General features: G+C 43.3%; 1 protein-coding gene across 5 annotated transcripts in view; it reads left to right on the plus strand.

The window, feature by feature from the left end:
- Window positions 1-15,453, plus strand: part of Map3k7 (mitogen activated protein kinase kinase kinase 7) — a 57,900-nt gene extending 42,447 nt beyond the window's left edge. For 2 of the 5 annotated variants that reach the window (XR_015619678.1, XR_015619679.1), the window contains 5 exons: window positions 3,113-3,218; window positions 8,538-8,599; window positions 10,224-10,339; window positions 12,646-15,200; window positions 15,259-15,453. Coding sequence is in view for 3 of the 5 variants with exons in the window: in NM_001107920.2 (NP_001101390.2) it covers window positions 3,113-3,218; window positions 8,538-8,599; window positions 10,224-10,339; window positions 12,646-12,826 (465 nt within the window). In the remaining 2 variants the exon portion in view is untranslated. 5 annotated transcript variants of the gene reach the window in all.
- The last annotated feature ends 1,038 nt before the right edge of the window (window positions 15,454-16,491 follow it).

Raw genomic sequence — 16,491 nt, forward strand, 5'->3', positions numbered from 1 at the left:
TTTTTCCCTCTATCCTTGAGAAGTTCATTTGTGGAGGAATCTTTGGTAATAGTAGAAAGCATATCAGTCCTAAGTTTATGTTGGAGTGGAGTATAAATATAACCAGAACCCAAGGAACTGTCCTTGGGAATCGTCCATGTGATGCAGGATGGACCTGGACACCACTGCATGATCTCAGCTGTGTTGTCATTTAGCTTCTAGACACAACTTCAAGAACTGTGTTCTTTTTGTCACGACCTTTAATGTGCCTGCATTTGACTGTTATGATTTGGGACATAATTAACGCTGCGGCACTAATAAATGGTGGAGCAGAAGCTGCGACTCTTGAGTGGGCAGAGGCATGCTCCACACTGTTGCCCTCAGCAGCCTGAAGAATTAGTTCCCCTAGACTTTACGGACATCAGCATGGGCCAAACCAGGAACTGTAGTTTTGATGCTGGAAAAATGGTAGGGCTAGCTGTCAGGGGAAAGCTCACGTGCTTCTCAGAATGCTGCGGAGACATCAAGTGCGGATAGGACAGTTACAGTTGTCTTAGCCGTGTGGACCATATGGTCACTCTCGAGTTACAGCTCAGGGTTGGTAAGATCTTTCTGTTTCCTTGTTTCTCTTTGGAAAAGCAAGATTATAGGGTAGAATTACAGGTGCCTTAGATGATCCCCAAGCTCCTAGTGTGTAGGAGATCGGTTCACATCGTTTTCTGTAAGTGAAGTTTCAGGAGAAATGCCTAGGAAACCTATGAATGCCAGGGAAGGGAGAAGGGTCTTACATTGCTGACTGTACTTAATGCGGGCTTCTCTGCTGGGGAGAGGCTCCTCTCCCTGCTTACATCCACCATAGAGCACCTCACATCAGTGCTTCTTAATTTGTTTGACTTTAAAATTTATTCTCTAATATTAGTCTCTATTATTGATGTTCTGTCACTATAACAGAGTGATTTTTTGCCTATTTTTTCTTTTCTAATTACCTTCTTTTTTTCTAATTTTTCACATTTTTGCTGTTGTGTCTAATGGGAGGTGTAGACGTGCAGGAGTGTGGAGGTGCTGAGGAGGCAATGTTAGCTGTCCTGGTGCGGGAGTTTCAGGCATACGTGAATCATCTGATGTGGGTACTGAGAACCTGACTTGGGTCCCATAAAAAAGCAGTGACTGCTCTTAACGACTGAGTCATCCTTCCAGCCTCCGTAAATTAGATTTGTCTCATCACATTTAATTCATCCTGACTGTTTGATTGGGGCTTTAATTTTTTTTTTCACTCATGTGTTTGTCTCTGTGTATGTGCACATATACATGCTACATGTGCATGAGTCCTCACAAAGGCCAGAATAGGATATCAGATCCCTGGGGGCTGGAGTTCTGAACCGCCTCAGCCCTCTGGAAAGTAAGGCTTTTGGAGACAGGAAGCTCTTTTAACCACCAAGCCATCTCTCCGCCCCATGGTTGGGGATTCTGCCTTGTTTCATTTTGTACTGGAATGTTGTAGCTTGTATTTGTTCCTTTTACTGGTAAAATTGTCCCATCTTACTTTAGACTCTTCTGTATCTTCTTACATCTTTGAAGTAGAATAGGTACATTTCTCATTTCTCATCACCTTCCTCTTTCTGGGTTAAGAGTTAGACCGAGCTACTGTTAGTAAATACCTTTGAGATTTTAACATTTGTACCCAGCCTGCTTAACACCTCTACTCTGCCTGAATAGCACAAGCATTTTAAAAACAATGTTCTTGCTTATTCTGGTTCTATTACGTTGTATTTCCACATTGCTTGGTAGTTTGGTAAGTTCATTACTGCCCCCACCCCCAGTGGTTTTCAGTATGTTTCAGTATGGTTTTCAGCGCCCATTTTTTATCAGTATTTTCTTGGCCCTTTGGACCAGGAGAGAGTTCTCGTGAGTGAGGTTTCTGTGGTAGGAGTGTGTGGGTGGCGAGGCGAGGTCGATCACTGCAGACGCTGTGCTGAGCACACTCTTCCCCTACTCCAGGCTGGCAGTTTTCTGCCAGCGCTCTCTAGCCAGTACCCACTCTTCTGGCTTCTGTGGTGGCTGTAGCTCATGGTTTGTGAGTGTATGTGTTGAATATTTCTTCTGAAAAGCGGGACATGGGTTGTGTTTCCAATTTTGAGGGTCCCCTCCCCAGATTTTGAAATATATGCATGTATGTGATGGAACGCGTGGGTCATGAGGCCCACCCTAAACTTGACATGCAGTTGTTGGCTCTGTACAGTGTGCATCACTTAATATACAATACGGTCACTTAAATGATGGCTTCAGTGTGCTGTGTTTTGACTGCCACCTGTCACATGAGGTGTTTGTTAGGTACACAGTTTCTACTTGTGGCGTCTTAGGAGCACTCGAAGTTTCAGGTTTCAAAGCATTTCTAATTTCAGAGCTGTTGACTTAGGGACACTTCACCTGTAGCTGCCACTTCCCTCTGGAGGCCACTTCTATTTTTGGCTTGTCTGTTTTCTGGAATTTGACCGTATCTGACCATGTGGAAGATGGGATGTGGGTTGTCTGATTTCTTGTACTTCCGTGTGTGTCTGCTCGGTCCTGTCTTCCCCTTCATTGAGTGCCCCCTACAAGGGACTTACATGATTGTCCTGCTTCTGCCTCCAAGTGCTCACCACAGCTGTCTGCCACCATGCTCTTTGCCCTCAGCTTTTGTTGGAAGGTTTATCATTTTTTGCTAGGTTTCTTTCCAAGAGAGCAAAGCATCCCCAAGCCTTGACTTTAAGCAGGGATTAGCGGGCCTTCTTATCCTACCAAGAATTGGTGGCTCTATTACTAATTCTTCTCAACACAGCAGACAGTCCAGGGCTCTGGGCTGTGAAGTCTTTTCACTGGCAGCTAAGGGCTCCCCATCTACTTCTGCTTGGTGAGCCTTATTCCTCTACTTACCTTCATCCCAGCTGAGAGGTTTTGAGAAGTTGCTATGTACGAATGCATAGTGAGTTTGATATATGTTGATTTTATACTTAGAATGCCACTTTCAAGAGTCTTAGGCATCTACTAGTACAAATGGAATTCTTTTTGCCTCTCACTGGACATGAAGATGTGTCTTGTCATTCTCTAAGAAAAGAAAAAAGTGACACCTTTTCCTCCTGCCATTTCTTCACAGGTGAGCAGCAGGTCATCCAGCCCTAGTGTCAGAATGATCACTACCTCAGGACCAACCTCAGAGAAGCCAGCTCGCAGTCTTCCTTGGACCCCTGATGATTCCACAGGTGACCAGTCTAGTTCCTTCTAATATGAAATGGGGTGACTTGAGAGACATTAACCTTTACAAAGAGAAGCATGATGTCATTATTTAGATTTTTCATGTTTATAAAATCAATTACTTGGCAGTAACTTTCAAAATGCCCTTGGAGTATTATGGCAGAGACTAGCTGCCTTATCCTGTGTATGTTTTTCCCTCCCACATACTAAACACATATACTAAAAGATTTTTCCAGTTCAGAAACATGTGTTCTTACACTTCCCTCTGTGGCCTTTGTACCATGATCATTCCTGTTGGGCTTTTCAGTAACAACAGTCCCGTATCGATGACAGTAACCATCAACATCTTTACTTCATCTTCTACCGTGTGTGTTCCTCGACGTGACTGGGTTGTATAAGGACGTCTTCACAAAAGGATCTCATGCATAATGAACATACCCCATGCCTCTCTTTTCACCCATCCTCCTTCCTTTAGTCCTCCTTGTTCCCCTTAGATAATTTCACTTCTTCTCTCATGTCTTTTATACAGACATGATTATATGTATCTGTAAAGTTAAGGAACCACAAAGAGAGAAAACAAACAGTTTTCAAAGACTAGTTCAACTTGTTTCTAGTTGTATCCACTTTCCTACAAAGGACAGCTGGAAACTCTTATTGTGTATACATGCCACATTTTCCTTATCCTCAGTGTTGGGTACCCAGTGAGTTCTATAACTCTGGTCTTAGGAATAGCTGCAGCAAACATGGATGTGTAAGTACTGCTGTGCATTGAGCTGAGTCCTTTGGGTACATACCCAAGAGTGTATAATTGGGTGTGGGGAACTTTTGTATCGGATTTTACGATGGCTGGACAAGTTTACATTTCTACCAGCAGTGGACATAGGGTGCTCTCCTGGCAGCTGAAGTGAGATTGCAATAAAGTTCCAGTTTGCCTTTTTCCCTGATGTCTAGTGAGGTTGAGCATCTTTTATCCTTGACAGTTTGATGCATGTGTATAATGTATCTTGAGCATGCTCGTCCAGCACCATTATCCTCCTTTTGGATCCAGTCCCCAATGTCCCTTCCCCCTTTGTGTCTTCTATTTATGGCTCACTGAATCCAATTACTGTTCCCCCTAATACCAAGCATGGGCAACCTAGCAACAGTCACATCCCTCCAAGAAAAATGCTTATAACTCCCCTTCCTCCAGCAGCAATCAATTGGTCAGCTAAGGGTGGGACCTCATGAGTCTCTTCCCCATCTACGCTCATTTGTTGACTGGCTTGATCTTGCATGGGTAGCCACAGCTGCATTGGACTCATGAGTATAATGCCTAGAACCTGTTCATCAGACAGCATTTCACAGCCTCCTGGAGATCCTCTGCTTCTTAGATTCTTTCCTGCTCTTTTGTGATATTCCCTGAGCCTTTGGTTGTTGTTCCACTTAGGACTGAGCATTCACAATTACTGATTCTTAACACTTTAACCAGTCCCGGTCCCGTCCCCCACTTTCTGCATTAGCTACTGCCACGTCTCTGGCCAAGGTTGGAAGCAATCTATAGGAATAAATATCACTATTTAGAAGGCGGATTGACAGCATGTTATTTTAGAAGATAACATTAGGTTCTCCTCTAGGACCTATGACTTAATCAGTGCTGGTCATTTCTCATGTGTCGTTAGCCATTTGTGTTATATCTTTTAAGAACTATCTAATCATCAGTCTGTACTGATTTGATTGGCTGCTTGCTTTCTTCAGGGTTTTGGTCTAATGTTTTTATTCTAAATATACATGAAAGGGGTTTTTTCCCCTCACTCTATAGACTGCATTTAACTTGTGCTTGCTTGCTTGTTTGCTTGGTGGTGGTTGGTTGGTTGGTTGGTTGGTTGGTTGGTAGTTGGTTGGTTTGTAGGAAGAGTAGGACCTCATAGTGTGTTTGTTACTGGCTGGTCTCAAAACTTACTATGGTAGACCCTATGGGCTTCAAACTCACAGATATTTGCCTGTCTCTGCCTCACAAGTGCTGGTTAAAGGCCACCGCGCCCAGCTTAACTATTTCTTTTGCTGTGAAGCTTTGAAATTTCATGGGATCCCTTTTGTCAGCTGTTGATGTTATTTCCCGAGTGTCAGCCTCTGGTTTTTAAGAACACAAAATATGTGCCCAAGTGAGAGAAAAATCCATTTGGCAACCTTTCATAGCCCACAAGAGACTTCATTTCAAATGCATAGACATTTGAAAGCCTTTAATTTATTAAAACTCCAGTGTGAATAGCTCAATCATGATGACGAATTAAAAATACCTGTCCAAAGGGAAGGATAGCATTTCATCTTGAGCGTGCAGAAGTAATGTGATGCCTAACACACACTTAGCACTGTATCTAAGGAAGTTCTGTGTTTCAGTCCATCAGAAGGGAAGGTGGTCTCTTAAACTTTGGAAGATAAAATCATTTGAAATTATGCAGGTTTTGGTGGTGCACACCCTTAATCCCAGCACTCAGGAGGCAGAGGAAGGCAGATCTCTGTGAGATCAAGGCCAGATGGTCTACAAAGAGAGTTCCAGGACAGTCAAAGCTACACAGAGAAACCCTGTCTCCAAAACCAAAAGAAAAACAAAGTGCCAATTAAACTGAAATTTTGAAGTTAGTTTTCTGTCGTCACAAAGTAAAAAATTATTTCAGTATTTATAGATACCTGGTGTGGCTTAGTCAAGTTTATAGTTTCATTTTAAAAATGAAATGAGCTGCTTTCCCTGTGTCGTATAATTTAGAACTATGTTTAGCAAGGGGTGTGGACTCTCCCCTCCGGGTAAGTTAAACATTAATAGTAGCAAAGCTCCGCAGGATCCCTCTCCAGTGGGACACAGTGAAGTGCTCTAGCCATTGGGGTGACACCAGCTGCTGTTGTTATTGTTGCCTGTTGTTGAGTTGTTGGTGGTGATGGTGGTGATGGTGATGGTGATGATGATCCCCTAAACTAAGGAACTAGTCTCCCTAACATTGCCTTGGCGGGGTTTCCTAATTTCAGTCTAGATTTGTACATATGAATCAACAATGTGGCACATCTGTTCCCAGGAAGAAGTCATATCTCTTTAAATGTCTCTTCTCCACTGGTTTCTACACATACATGTACAGGTATCCTTCTCAACCCGTGTGGCACAAGTTAGACTGCAGCCCACCAGTCACTGGATGCTTTACCTGGACCCAGGCCCACCGAAGCTTGTCTTTGCTATGTGTCACTCACTACACAGGATAGGTTATAAAGAGCAGATGAGTCAAGACGTTTATCTTCCCAGGCCCAGGAAAAAACCACAAGGGTAAACATAAATAGCATAAATACTAAGACTTTTCATTATTAAATTGTTATATATACTTCCAGAGAAAAACTAAAGAACATAACAATTTAAAATCTTAGCAAATGAGTACTCTCCTGTTTTAGTTTACACTGTTATGAGTGTAAAGTGAGAAACATTTTCCCCAAGGCCTAGAAATAGCAATATCTAGACACAACTTAGGAGAATTTACAAGACACAGACTCACTTTCTTCTGTGCTTAGAACCTTGCAAAGATAAATATAAGGTGTAGCACATGTGTGGTGACCGTGCTTAGAGTTGTGATACACAGAAGCAAGCAGTAAACTTGCTGTAGTATGGCATGGTAAGCTGCAAACTTTATAGACAAGCCGAATGCTTTAGTGGTTAAGACGCAGACTAGTTAAATAAGACCTGATAGTTCCGTGGCTTTTCATACTCTTCAGTCACATATCAGAGAGAGAGGAAAACAGCCATAAGAAGTGCGTGGAAGTTACTTTGCTGTTGCCGTGACAAAGGCATCTTATTGGGGGTTTACAGTTTCAGAGTATTAGCGTCCATCACCATCATGGCCGAGAACATGGTAGCAGGTAGCCAGCTGTGTGCTAAAGCAGCAGATGACAGCTCACCTTCTAATCCACAAATAAGAGACAGACAGACTCTGGAAATGGCACAAGTCTTTTGACACCTCAGAGTCTACCTCAGGCACAACAAGGCCACATCTCCTAATTCTTCCCAAGCAGTTCAGTGTACCAAATATTCAAGTATATGAGCCAGTGGGGGCCATTCTCATTCAGACCACGCTAAGGGAATGTACTAAAGAAACGATGACACTAACATCTGTTGTGTTGGAAAAAATAGAAATTTTGCCTTAGTTAAATTAACCTAAACAAGTGTGAGTTTTAGTATTTCATGAGAGGAGGTCATGTTTAAGGAGTAAGTATAAAAATAAACTTTCATGCAGTGACTACGCTACCTCGTGACCAGCTGTTTATATTAGAAACTAGAAGCTGTATTCCAATTTAGGCAGAAAAGAGAAAGTGAAATGCCACTTGTTGATTTTAGACATGAAATCCAATAAAGATTGTCCCTTGATTGTCCCTTCATGAACAAGCGTTGTGCTTCTGAAGTGCCTGTGAGAGACTGTGTGCGGGTACAGTGAGGGATACAGTATCTGTGGTTGAGGAGAAGAGCTGTGGGAGGGAAGTGCTTAACTGAGGAAACTTTTCAAGACAGCTCGTTCTCCTCTTGGTTAGGTCTGTCATTTTCTTCTCATTTGAGTTTTGTGGAAAGCAGTGTTTGAGTGAGTCATTGAGTTTCCTTAGCTCTTTTCATTGGACCCCGAGCAGTGTCTCCACTGTCATCATATGTGACCTTGCTGTAATCCCTCCCAGTCTGTCAGTGGGGGGGCAGTTGTTCTTCCTCTGAGTGCTTTGACAAGATTGGCTGGTGGCTTGAATTCACTAGTGTAAGTGTTCGGAACATGGTGTTAAGCCAGAGTTCTAAATGCCTTTTTGTCCTGTCATATACTCTCCCCAGTAGTGTTTGATGAGAGACAGGTTGGGGGTGTTCATGTCCGTATCTGCACCTACTGGAAAGAACCTCTGGAGAATCTAGAACACTTGTCCTTCCCTTTCTTGTGTACACTGGTGCTCATAGTTGACCCACCCTCCTGGTAAACAACATGAGGAAAGAAATGTGGGCTGGAGCGTCATAGGATCGCCTACGACTGAGTTTAAAATACAAAGGCTATGTGTCATGTCTTTTTGTTTTTAATTAAACAAGGGCCTATGATCTTTAATATGTAGTATCCTATTTAGTTTATAGCCAACTTCAATTGTAGACCATGCTTGTGTTTTAATATACATGATCCTGTGTTTCAGAATTCATAACCAGACCCTGTCCATTACCAAGAACATAACTTTTATTTAATAATATTTAGGGAGAGGAATGACATCTCATACTTTTTTCTTACTTGTTATCATTCAGCAAGTGAGTAATTACACTCATGAATTAATAAATGAAATGCATGCTTTTCTTCCAGATACCAATGGCTCGGATAACTCCATCCCAATGGCGTATCTTACACTGGATCACCAGCTGCAGGTAAAGAAGCACTCTGCTTTCACTCCTGAAGGAGGTGATGGCAGTCACAGTGTGTTCCTGTCTATTTAGTTCTGCTTATAGTCACCCACCTTTAAAATCAAAGCAGCATAAATGTCTTTGCCAGACATGGTGAGCACAACTCTAATCTTAGTACTTGGGAAGCAGAAGCAAGAGGGTCAGGGGTTCAAGGTCAACTTCAGCTACAAAACAAGTTTGAGGCCATCCTGAACCTTAAGAGAGTCTATCTGAAAATCTGTCTTTCTTTCTTTTTCCTTTTTTTTAAAGTTAACTAGGTTTAGGATTGACATAATTGTATGTTCTTGTCCCAACAGTCCTCTTAAAATCCTTCTCTGTTGTCACACTGCAGCATATGGCGTTTCCATCCCTCAGTGTTTAGTGCACTAAGATATAAGCTCATGATCTCCTTTCCATTGAAGACATTTGTGATGCACCCTTGGGTTCATAGTGACTGAAAGTATGAGTAATGTGCTCTAATGCTTTTTTATGAGTAAAGAAGTAAAGCACCTCGGGAGCCAGGCCACATGTGACCAAGCCAGCTCAGTCAGTCAGCAGGTTCTCCAGGGGAGGAGCAAGGATTAAAAAGAAAAAAGACAGTTAGACAACACTGTAGTATGATCGCAGCCAGTTCTGAGGGTGAAACAGGTGTATTTTTTTTCCCAGCTTGCTTTTATACCATTTTAACAAAAAGACAATACACACAAATAGTCAAGGAACAAGCAAGGCAATAAACAAAGTCACATGATCACTGTTTCTAGGGTCTTGTCAGGGTGACCAAGATATCTGAGCCTACCTCCCTGTTCTAGGCCAAAGGCACACTCTTGCCTGAAGCCCAAAATCAGATTCCTGCCTGAGCGTACTTCCGGGTCCTGGCCCAATGTCAGATTCCTGCCAAGCGGCCCCAAAAGCCCCATACACACACACACACACACACACACACACACACACACACGGAACACACTCACACACACACACACACACACACACGGAAGGCAGACACAGGACAGAAAATCGCAGATCTACGTGGACAACACACAGTGCCCAGTCCCTTAAGAGAATGAGAGAATGGTCCTTAGTGTGTTCCAGCTCCGCAGAGGAAAGACCATGCCAGAGCTTCACCTGCCCTCCTTCTGAGCTGGCTGACGAGAGCACAGAGGTAGCCAGGACACAGCATCACACTTAAACAACAGCTTCCAGTGAATCTGTTTTTGGGCTGTTTGTGAAAGGAGGAAGTGCATTCTGATCACTTTAGCTGCTCGCTTCTGGTCCCACTCCTGCCCCTTCACCCTGCCACCCCTCCCCCATCAGTCCCTTTCTGATACCCATATGTTTTGCCTCATTTTGTTCACAAGTTATAACCTGGCTCACGGTGGGTTTGACACGGACCATTGGTCTTGGGGCTTCTCAGCTCGCTTACATTGCTTTAGAGCCCGTCATAGTCTTTGCCTTGGCTGTCACCTTAGGTAGACATCGAGGTTTAAGTCGTTTTTTTTTTTTTTTTTTTTTTCTTTTTTTTTTCAGAGCTGGGGATCAAACCCAGGGCCTTGCACTTGCTAGGCAAGCGCTCTACCAGGTTTAAGTCTTAACAGTTCTGCTTTCTTTCCAGCCTCTAGCACCATGCCCAAACTCCAAAGAATCCATGGCAGTGTTCGAACAGCATTGTAAAATGGCACAGGAATATATGAAAGTTCAAACCGAAATCGCATTGTTACTACAGAGGAAGTAAGTCCCACACCCCTTCCTTCTAACAAAAGCTAAAATACTTTTTTTTTTTTAAGTTAAAATAAAATACTGGCATTTTGGATTTAAAATGTATTGAGGTAGGAACATTATTTTAAAAGACTTTAAGAAATTTTTGTCTTAAAAGTCCTAAAATTAGTCATTAAACTGAATTCCTCGGGCTAGAGGATGGCTCGGCAAAGAAAGAGCACACATGTTGCTCTTACAGCGGAGCGCACCTGCCCTGGCCAGCTCAGGCATCTGTAGCTACTGCTCCAGGATATCCAATGCCACCTTCCAGCCTCTGAGCGCACTGAACCCTCTGTGCGCGTGCGCGCGCGCACACACACACACACGCACGCACGCACGCACGCACGCACGCACTTCAAAATCAGTCTTCAGGCTGGTGTGGTGACACATGCCTTTAGTCCCAACACTTGGGAGGTGGAGGCTGGCAGAGCTTTGTAAGTTCAAAGCTATCCTTATCTACACAGTGAGACCCTTCTCAAAGAATAACTAATGAATACATATGGATCTTGAGAAAAGGTATTTCCATGTTAAACTATAAGACCCCTTAACTGGTTTCATCCGATGTAATTTTGATAACAATGTCACATAGCTAAAGGAAATAAGCTGGTTGCATGCTCACATTTATGTCACCAGAGGCTGTTTAGAGTCACCACTACAACCGTTTAGGCTCTCCACCAAAGGCAAGATAGTGTGTTCCCCGGGTGGTCTTTGAGGCGTTTTGTCTGTGCAGTCTTGTGTGTTGAATAGAGCAGGGTACCTGTGCCAGGGCTCTGTTATGTAATTGTGACTGCTTTGGAGGGAATGTCAGTCAGCTGTGTCTCCATTTCTCAGAGAGCCATAGAAACTGCCTGCCTTCTGTTTTTAAAAACTCCTGTCTTACTTTTTAGCTAGGTGGTTGTTTTGTTTATGAGGTTGGTGTTCACTTTTCTTAAGCATGACCCTTATGAAATTTTAGACTTATAAAGAATGACAAGTAAAATGTTGTAGGGAAAATATAAATGTGTATGTGGAAATAGAATTCTTGTAGTAATTGGCATTGAAGTAAAATTTCTTGTGCACAGAGTAACTCGTGCTGTGCTTCAGAAATGGAGTCTAGGACAGTGAGAGGTGGCCTAATGGGTAGAGGCACTTGCAGCCAAGCCTGACATATCCAGAACCCACTGATGGGAGAAGACGCCATCTTCCCCAGTTTGTCCTCTAACCTCCACTCCCACCTACCTACACACGCAATAAATAAATGATAAAGATGTAATAATCAAAGAACAAGCTTGAAAAGGGGGGAAATAGTATAATAATTTAAATGATTATACCATAAAGATACCATGAAGGGGAAGCTGAACATTATGGTCTGAAAGCTGGAGAAGTAGCTGTGGAGCTTCTGGCACTTTGTATGTGGAGGAGGAGGCCTGCCACAGTGTTTCCATATTTAACCTGCCTTGTCCTACTTTGTAAGTAGTTATTTATTATGTGGGCAGTGGATGTGGACACAGCATGGCGTGCATGTGTGTGCCTGTCACAGGACAGCTGCTGGTGGGAGTCTGTTCTCTCCTCCCACTATGTGAGTCCAAAGACTGAAGTCATCATCAGGCATGGTGACAGGGGCCTTTTACCCACTGATCATCTCACCGCCCTGAACACTTACTTTAAGTGGTAAGTGTTAAGAAGTTACTTTTGATAATAGTAAGATGTTATTATTCATTTATACCCAGTACTCTTGCTTTAGGAGCTAAATATTTAATATCCTCAGAGTTAAGGGACTTGAAGCTTACCTGTGTGTAAGAATGAGAGGCCCCTGCAAATGTTTGGAGGTACTGTTCTTGCTTTTCAAAAGAAAAAGGAGCTTTAGGTGGGGTAGCATCCCCTTGAATTAGCTTGCGGATGTTTGGTCAGTGCCACTACAGCTCTAGTAAATGGACTGAGACTTCAGAATGAGGACTGGAGGACATTGGCGTGTGTATATGAACTGTGACACTGCCACCTTCTGGAGCTGAGCCTTTTTTTTTTTCCTTCCTTCCTAACACAAAAGAGGGTACCAAATGAAACTTTCTGAAACTTAGTGCAGTGTTTCTCTATTCGCTGATTGCTTGTGCTCATTGAGAGGCTGTGGGTCTGCTGTGTGCACAGTAGGTGGTGGAGGTAGTTACCACTGTCTAGGACCTTACTGGAGTAGCACACTCAAGCTGCAGAGGGACGGGGAAGGTTCTGATTATCTAATTCCTTCAACTAACGGTGTGGATCTCCCTGCCATGTATAATGTTTACTGTGTGATTTGTTTATAGGCAAGAACTAGTTGCAGAATTGGACCAGGATGAAAAGGACCAGCAAAATACATCTCGCCTGGTACAGGAACATAAAAAGCTTTTAGACGAAAACAAAAGCCTTTCTACTTATTACCAGCAATGCAAAAAACAACTAGAGGTCATCAGAAGCCAGCAGCAGAAACGACAAGGCACTTCATGATTCTCTGGGACCGTTAAATTTTAAAATAGGCAAAGACCTTTTTTAAGAAAAGACAAACCATTATAACAGTTGATGAGTGTTAGCTTTTTGGCGTGTTCTGAATGCCAAATGCCTCTTTGCTGCATTCGTTATGTCAGTTATTTCTTCTTAGGGTGGATATCAAATCCACTGTCTCGCTGCATCAGATGATAGCACCCGCGGCTTGGGAAGGCAGGCATTCTCAGCTTCAGAGCACAGGAAGTGAACGTAGCTGTACGTGCGTGCTCCGGTGTGCGCTGCCTGACAGGTGGGCATCACCGGCTACTGTGTGCAGGCATCGACCTTTCTCTGTAATACAAAGTGGGACCTCAAGGATTCTCTTCATAGCACTCATCTCAAAAAACCTGCTATTTTTATCCCAATGGATGGCATGCACCAACGTAAAGACAGGGTATTAAAATAATTGGTGGTACATTACGGAGGGACAGGACCTTGAGGCTAACTAAGTCCAAAGACAGGGTTTTGTGCCGACACATCCTGGATCAATACTAAGTGTAGTCCCACCTGTTAATATTAAAGGTAAGTGGTGGCAGCTGTGTCTAATGAGAGCAAGTTTACTGATTTTCATAAGGTTGAGCATCGTCTGAGATACTGAGTAACATGCTCTTTTTTTACGCCCTAAGAATTTTCAATTCTGTGTGAAAGCAGGAGCTTTTCTGACTTTTAATATTAGTAGAAATGAAATTGAAAGATCATGATGTAGCTTCAGTGATCCTTCGTGCAACAGTTACTGAATTGTTTTATGATATATTTGAAGAAAATTGAAAAATAATAATAATTGGCCCAGCTAAAAAAGGCTTGAGCTTAGATGTCTGTGTATTATACCAAACAAGGAACAATGCAGGCAGGTCAGCAGAGGCGAATGAGGAAGATAATGGAGTAGAATCAAGCGCACTTTTCGTAGATGTTTAGAGGGTTTGGCTCCCCTGAAGCCATTTCTGGGACTCCTGCTGCCTCCCTTGCTTCTGAGAGACTGAGCACTTACACAGAGAGTAGTCACATTGTTAACAGTGAGTTTACTACCAACCGTCAAAGTAACTTAAAGGAAACAATAAAACACCATCGAAAACTCCCTAAGATCTATTTTTTCAGTCCATGTTGACACATTTTGATACCAGTACATAAATGCCTTTTAAATCGGACTCCATCAGCTTCGCTTTTATAGTGTTGGTGTTTGTGAAGAGGACGTTTGGAACTGAAAGCGTGGTTGCTATGGTCCTTAGACGTGATCTAGCATGTCCTGCTCTGCTCCAGATGAGCACAGGAAGCTTTCGAAGGTTCTTCAAGGCTAAAACAGATAACCTTTTTTCCATTGACTTTTTCCCCTGTGAGTTTTGTAATGAATCCCTTCTGTATGCAGTAAGATTATGTTCCCAAATTCTATTAGGTGACATGAATGTTGAGCTCAGCGTTAGTAGTGAAATAAAACTGGCACAGAAGATATAGCTGTAGACTGAGACGGCGACCACAGCGCCCTGCCGCCGCTGCCTGTGCGCACAGCTGTCCCTCGGCAAAAGGGCGCTGGTCTCTGAGTGCAGCATGTTGAAAGCCTCTTGACTTTCCAGGATTCCACATCACATGGATGCAAGATCCTCCTGCAGCTAAAAGGAAGTTTTGTTGTCGTCGTCATGTGCAGTCACTTGGTGAAAATGCTCACAGGCAAATGGAAGGAAATGTCAAAAGATCGTTAGCAGGTAGTTGCTTGTGTATGCTCGATACTGTAGTCCTGGACAGCCTTAAGTGCATTGCAACACCCACATGTACCTTTAAAGCTCCAGCTCTCCCTGAAGGTGAGCACACCAGCCATACTTGAAATCCATACCGTTTCCTCAGTGTCTCTACCTATAACACCTTCAAATAGCCAACATGCCAGGAGCCAGATGTCCACTGACTGGTCTACAATGTCTACAATGGAGGTAGAAAGCTGATGTCCAAGAGCCAGACAGTCCCTGCACAGACATCAGTGGCATTTTGTTTTTGCTTCTACGAAAGGAAGCAAGGCTGTGTAAGGTGGAGGGAAGTCGTCCTCAGCAATGAAGCCGTGCTCTGGGTTGAAGAAAAGTCAGTTAAAAACGTTACTTTACAGTCGCCTGCCATACTGAAAACATCTGCTTAAAGTTAGTACAACTGGTCGACTGTTTTCACTGAAGTATTTTTTAAGTAGTGTTAAGTAGTCTTTTTCCTTCAAATTTCTGTCATGCTCAATTCCACCTCCTCCTGCAGTCAGAAGTTACAGGTGGTTTTGTTTCTTCCTCCCTCCCTCCCTCTGGTGAGAGAGAGAGAGAGAGAGTGTGTGTGTGTGTGTGTGTGTGTGTGTGTGTGTGTGTGTGTGTGTGTGTCTATGTGTGTGTTTGTGTGTGAGTGAGTGTGTGTGTGGTGTGTGTGTGTGTGAGTGTGTGTGAGTGTGTGTATGTGGCCTTTAACACCCAACTCCTCTCATCACAAGCTAGTAAGTTCTCCTTTTACTCCTGTCATTCAAGCATTGTTTGTAAGATGATGTGATACAGAAATTCTTGTGCATACTATGTAACTGAAGGAGGCTTTTTTGATTTATTTTTGTTTTTAATAAAATTGAGATTGTTATTTCAGGCTGGTATGTAGGAATGGTACCTGGCTTCTCTGCGCGACTGAGCTGTGGGTTTGCCCAGTGTTGTTTACCGTATGCAGACAAATCGCTGACACCAGTTTCCTAGGACACTCAGCACGATGTACCATAATCATGATGCTGGAGGCTGTCGTTGGGCTGGAGAGATGACTCAGCAGTTAGACTCACTACTGCAGAGGACCAGGGTTCTCTTCCCAGCACCCACAGGGAGGCTCACAACACTGCCACTCCAGTTCCAAGGGATCTGACTCCTTATGTTCCCGAGAGTTCGTGCAAGGATGTGGTACACACATACTCAGGGGCACACACAGAGAGACATGCATATTATATAAGTGAGGAAAAAAATCCTCTTTATTTTTCCATGGGCCTTCAATTTTATGGAGTACAACATAAAAGTGACTGATTACTCATTGCAAACTTCTTAATGTTTCTTCTAAGCTACAGTAAGCATTTTGTTATTTTATATCAACCCCCTCCCCAGCTTATAGATAAGCAAACATATTTTTAGCATCTATTCATTAGGTTCCTTGCTTCTTCAATATTGATAAGCTGAGTTCCATGTTCATATCAGCCCCACTGGAGAAGCATCCCCCGTGAGATGCTGAGGGTCGGGTTCCTAAGGCCAGCATGTCCCTGGACCTGCTCCTCTGCGGTCTGCATGTGTAGGTGGAGTCATCAGCAGAGGAAACATCTCTCCAGCTCCTCAGCCTAGATATCTGTTCTGGGTGACTGCTATGTCCTGAAGTCCCCATGATTTGGAGGGTGCTTCAGCTGGCACTGGCTCACTGGAATCCCCTCTTCTGTCTGAGAGACAAAATGCCCCAAATGGAAGAAATGGAAGTACAAGTAAAGTGTCCTGGGCCGACTGAAGGAAGGTCTGCCAGCACACAGGAAGTGAGCTGTGCTCTCAACTTGGTCATCTTTGTGTTTCTGGTATTTTTGTTTCTGTCTATTAGGAAGTCTTACATTTAGGGCATAGTTTATGTAGAATAAACCGCATCCACTTCAAAGTGTACAGTTT

Source organism: Rattus norvegicus, chromosome 5 (assembly GCF_021556685.1).
Source record: "Rattus norvegicus strain SHRSP/BbbUtx chromosome 5, alternate assembly SHRSP_T2T, whole genome shotgun sequence".
Taxonomy (NCBI): domain Eukaryota; kingdom Metazoa; phylum Chordata; class Mammalia; order Rodentia; family Muridae; genus Rattus; species Rattus norvegicus.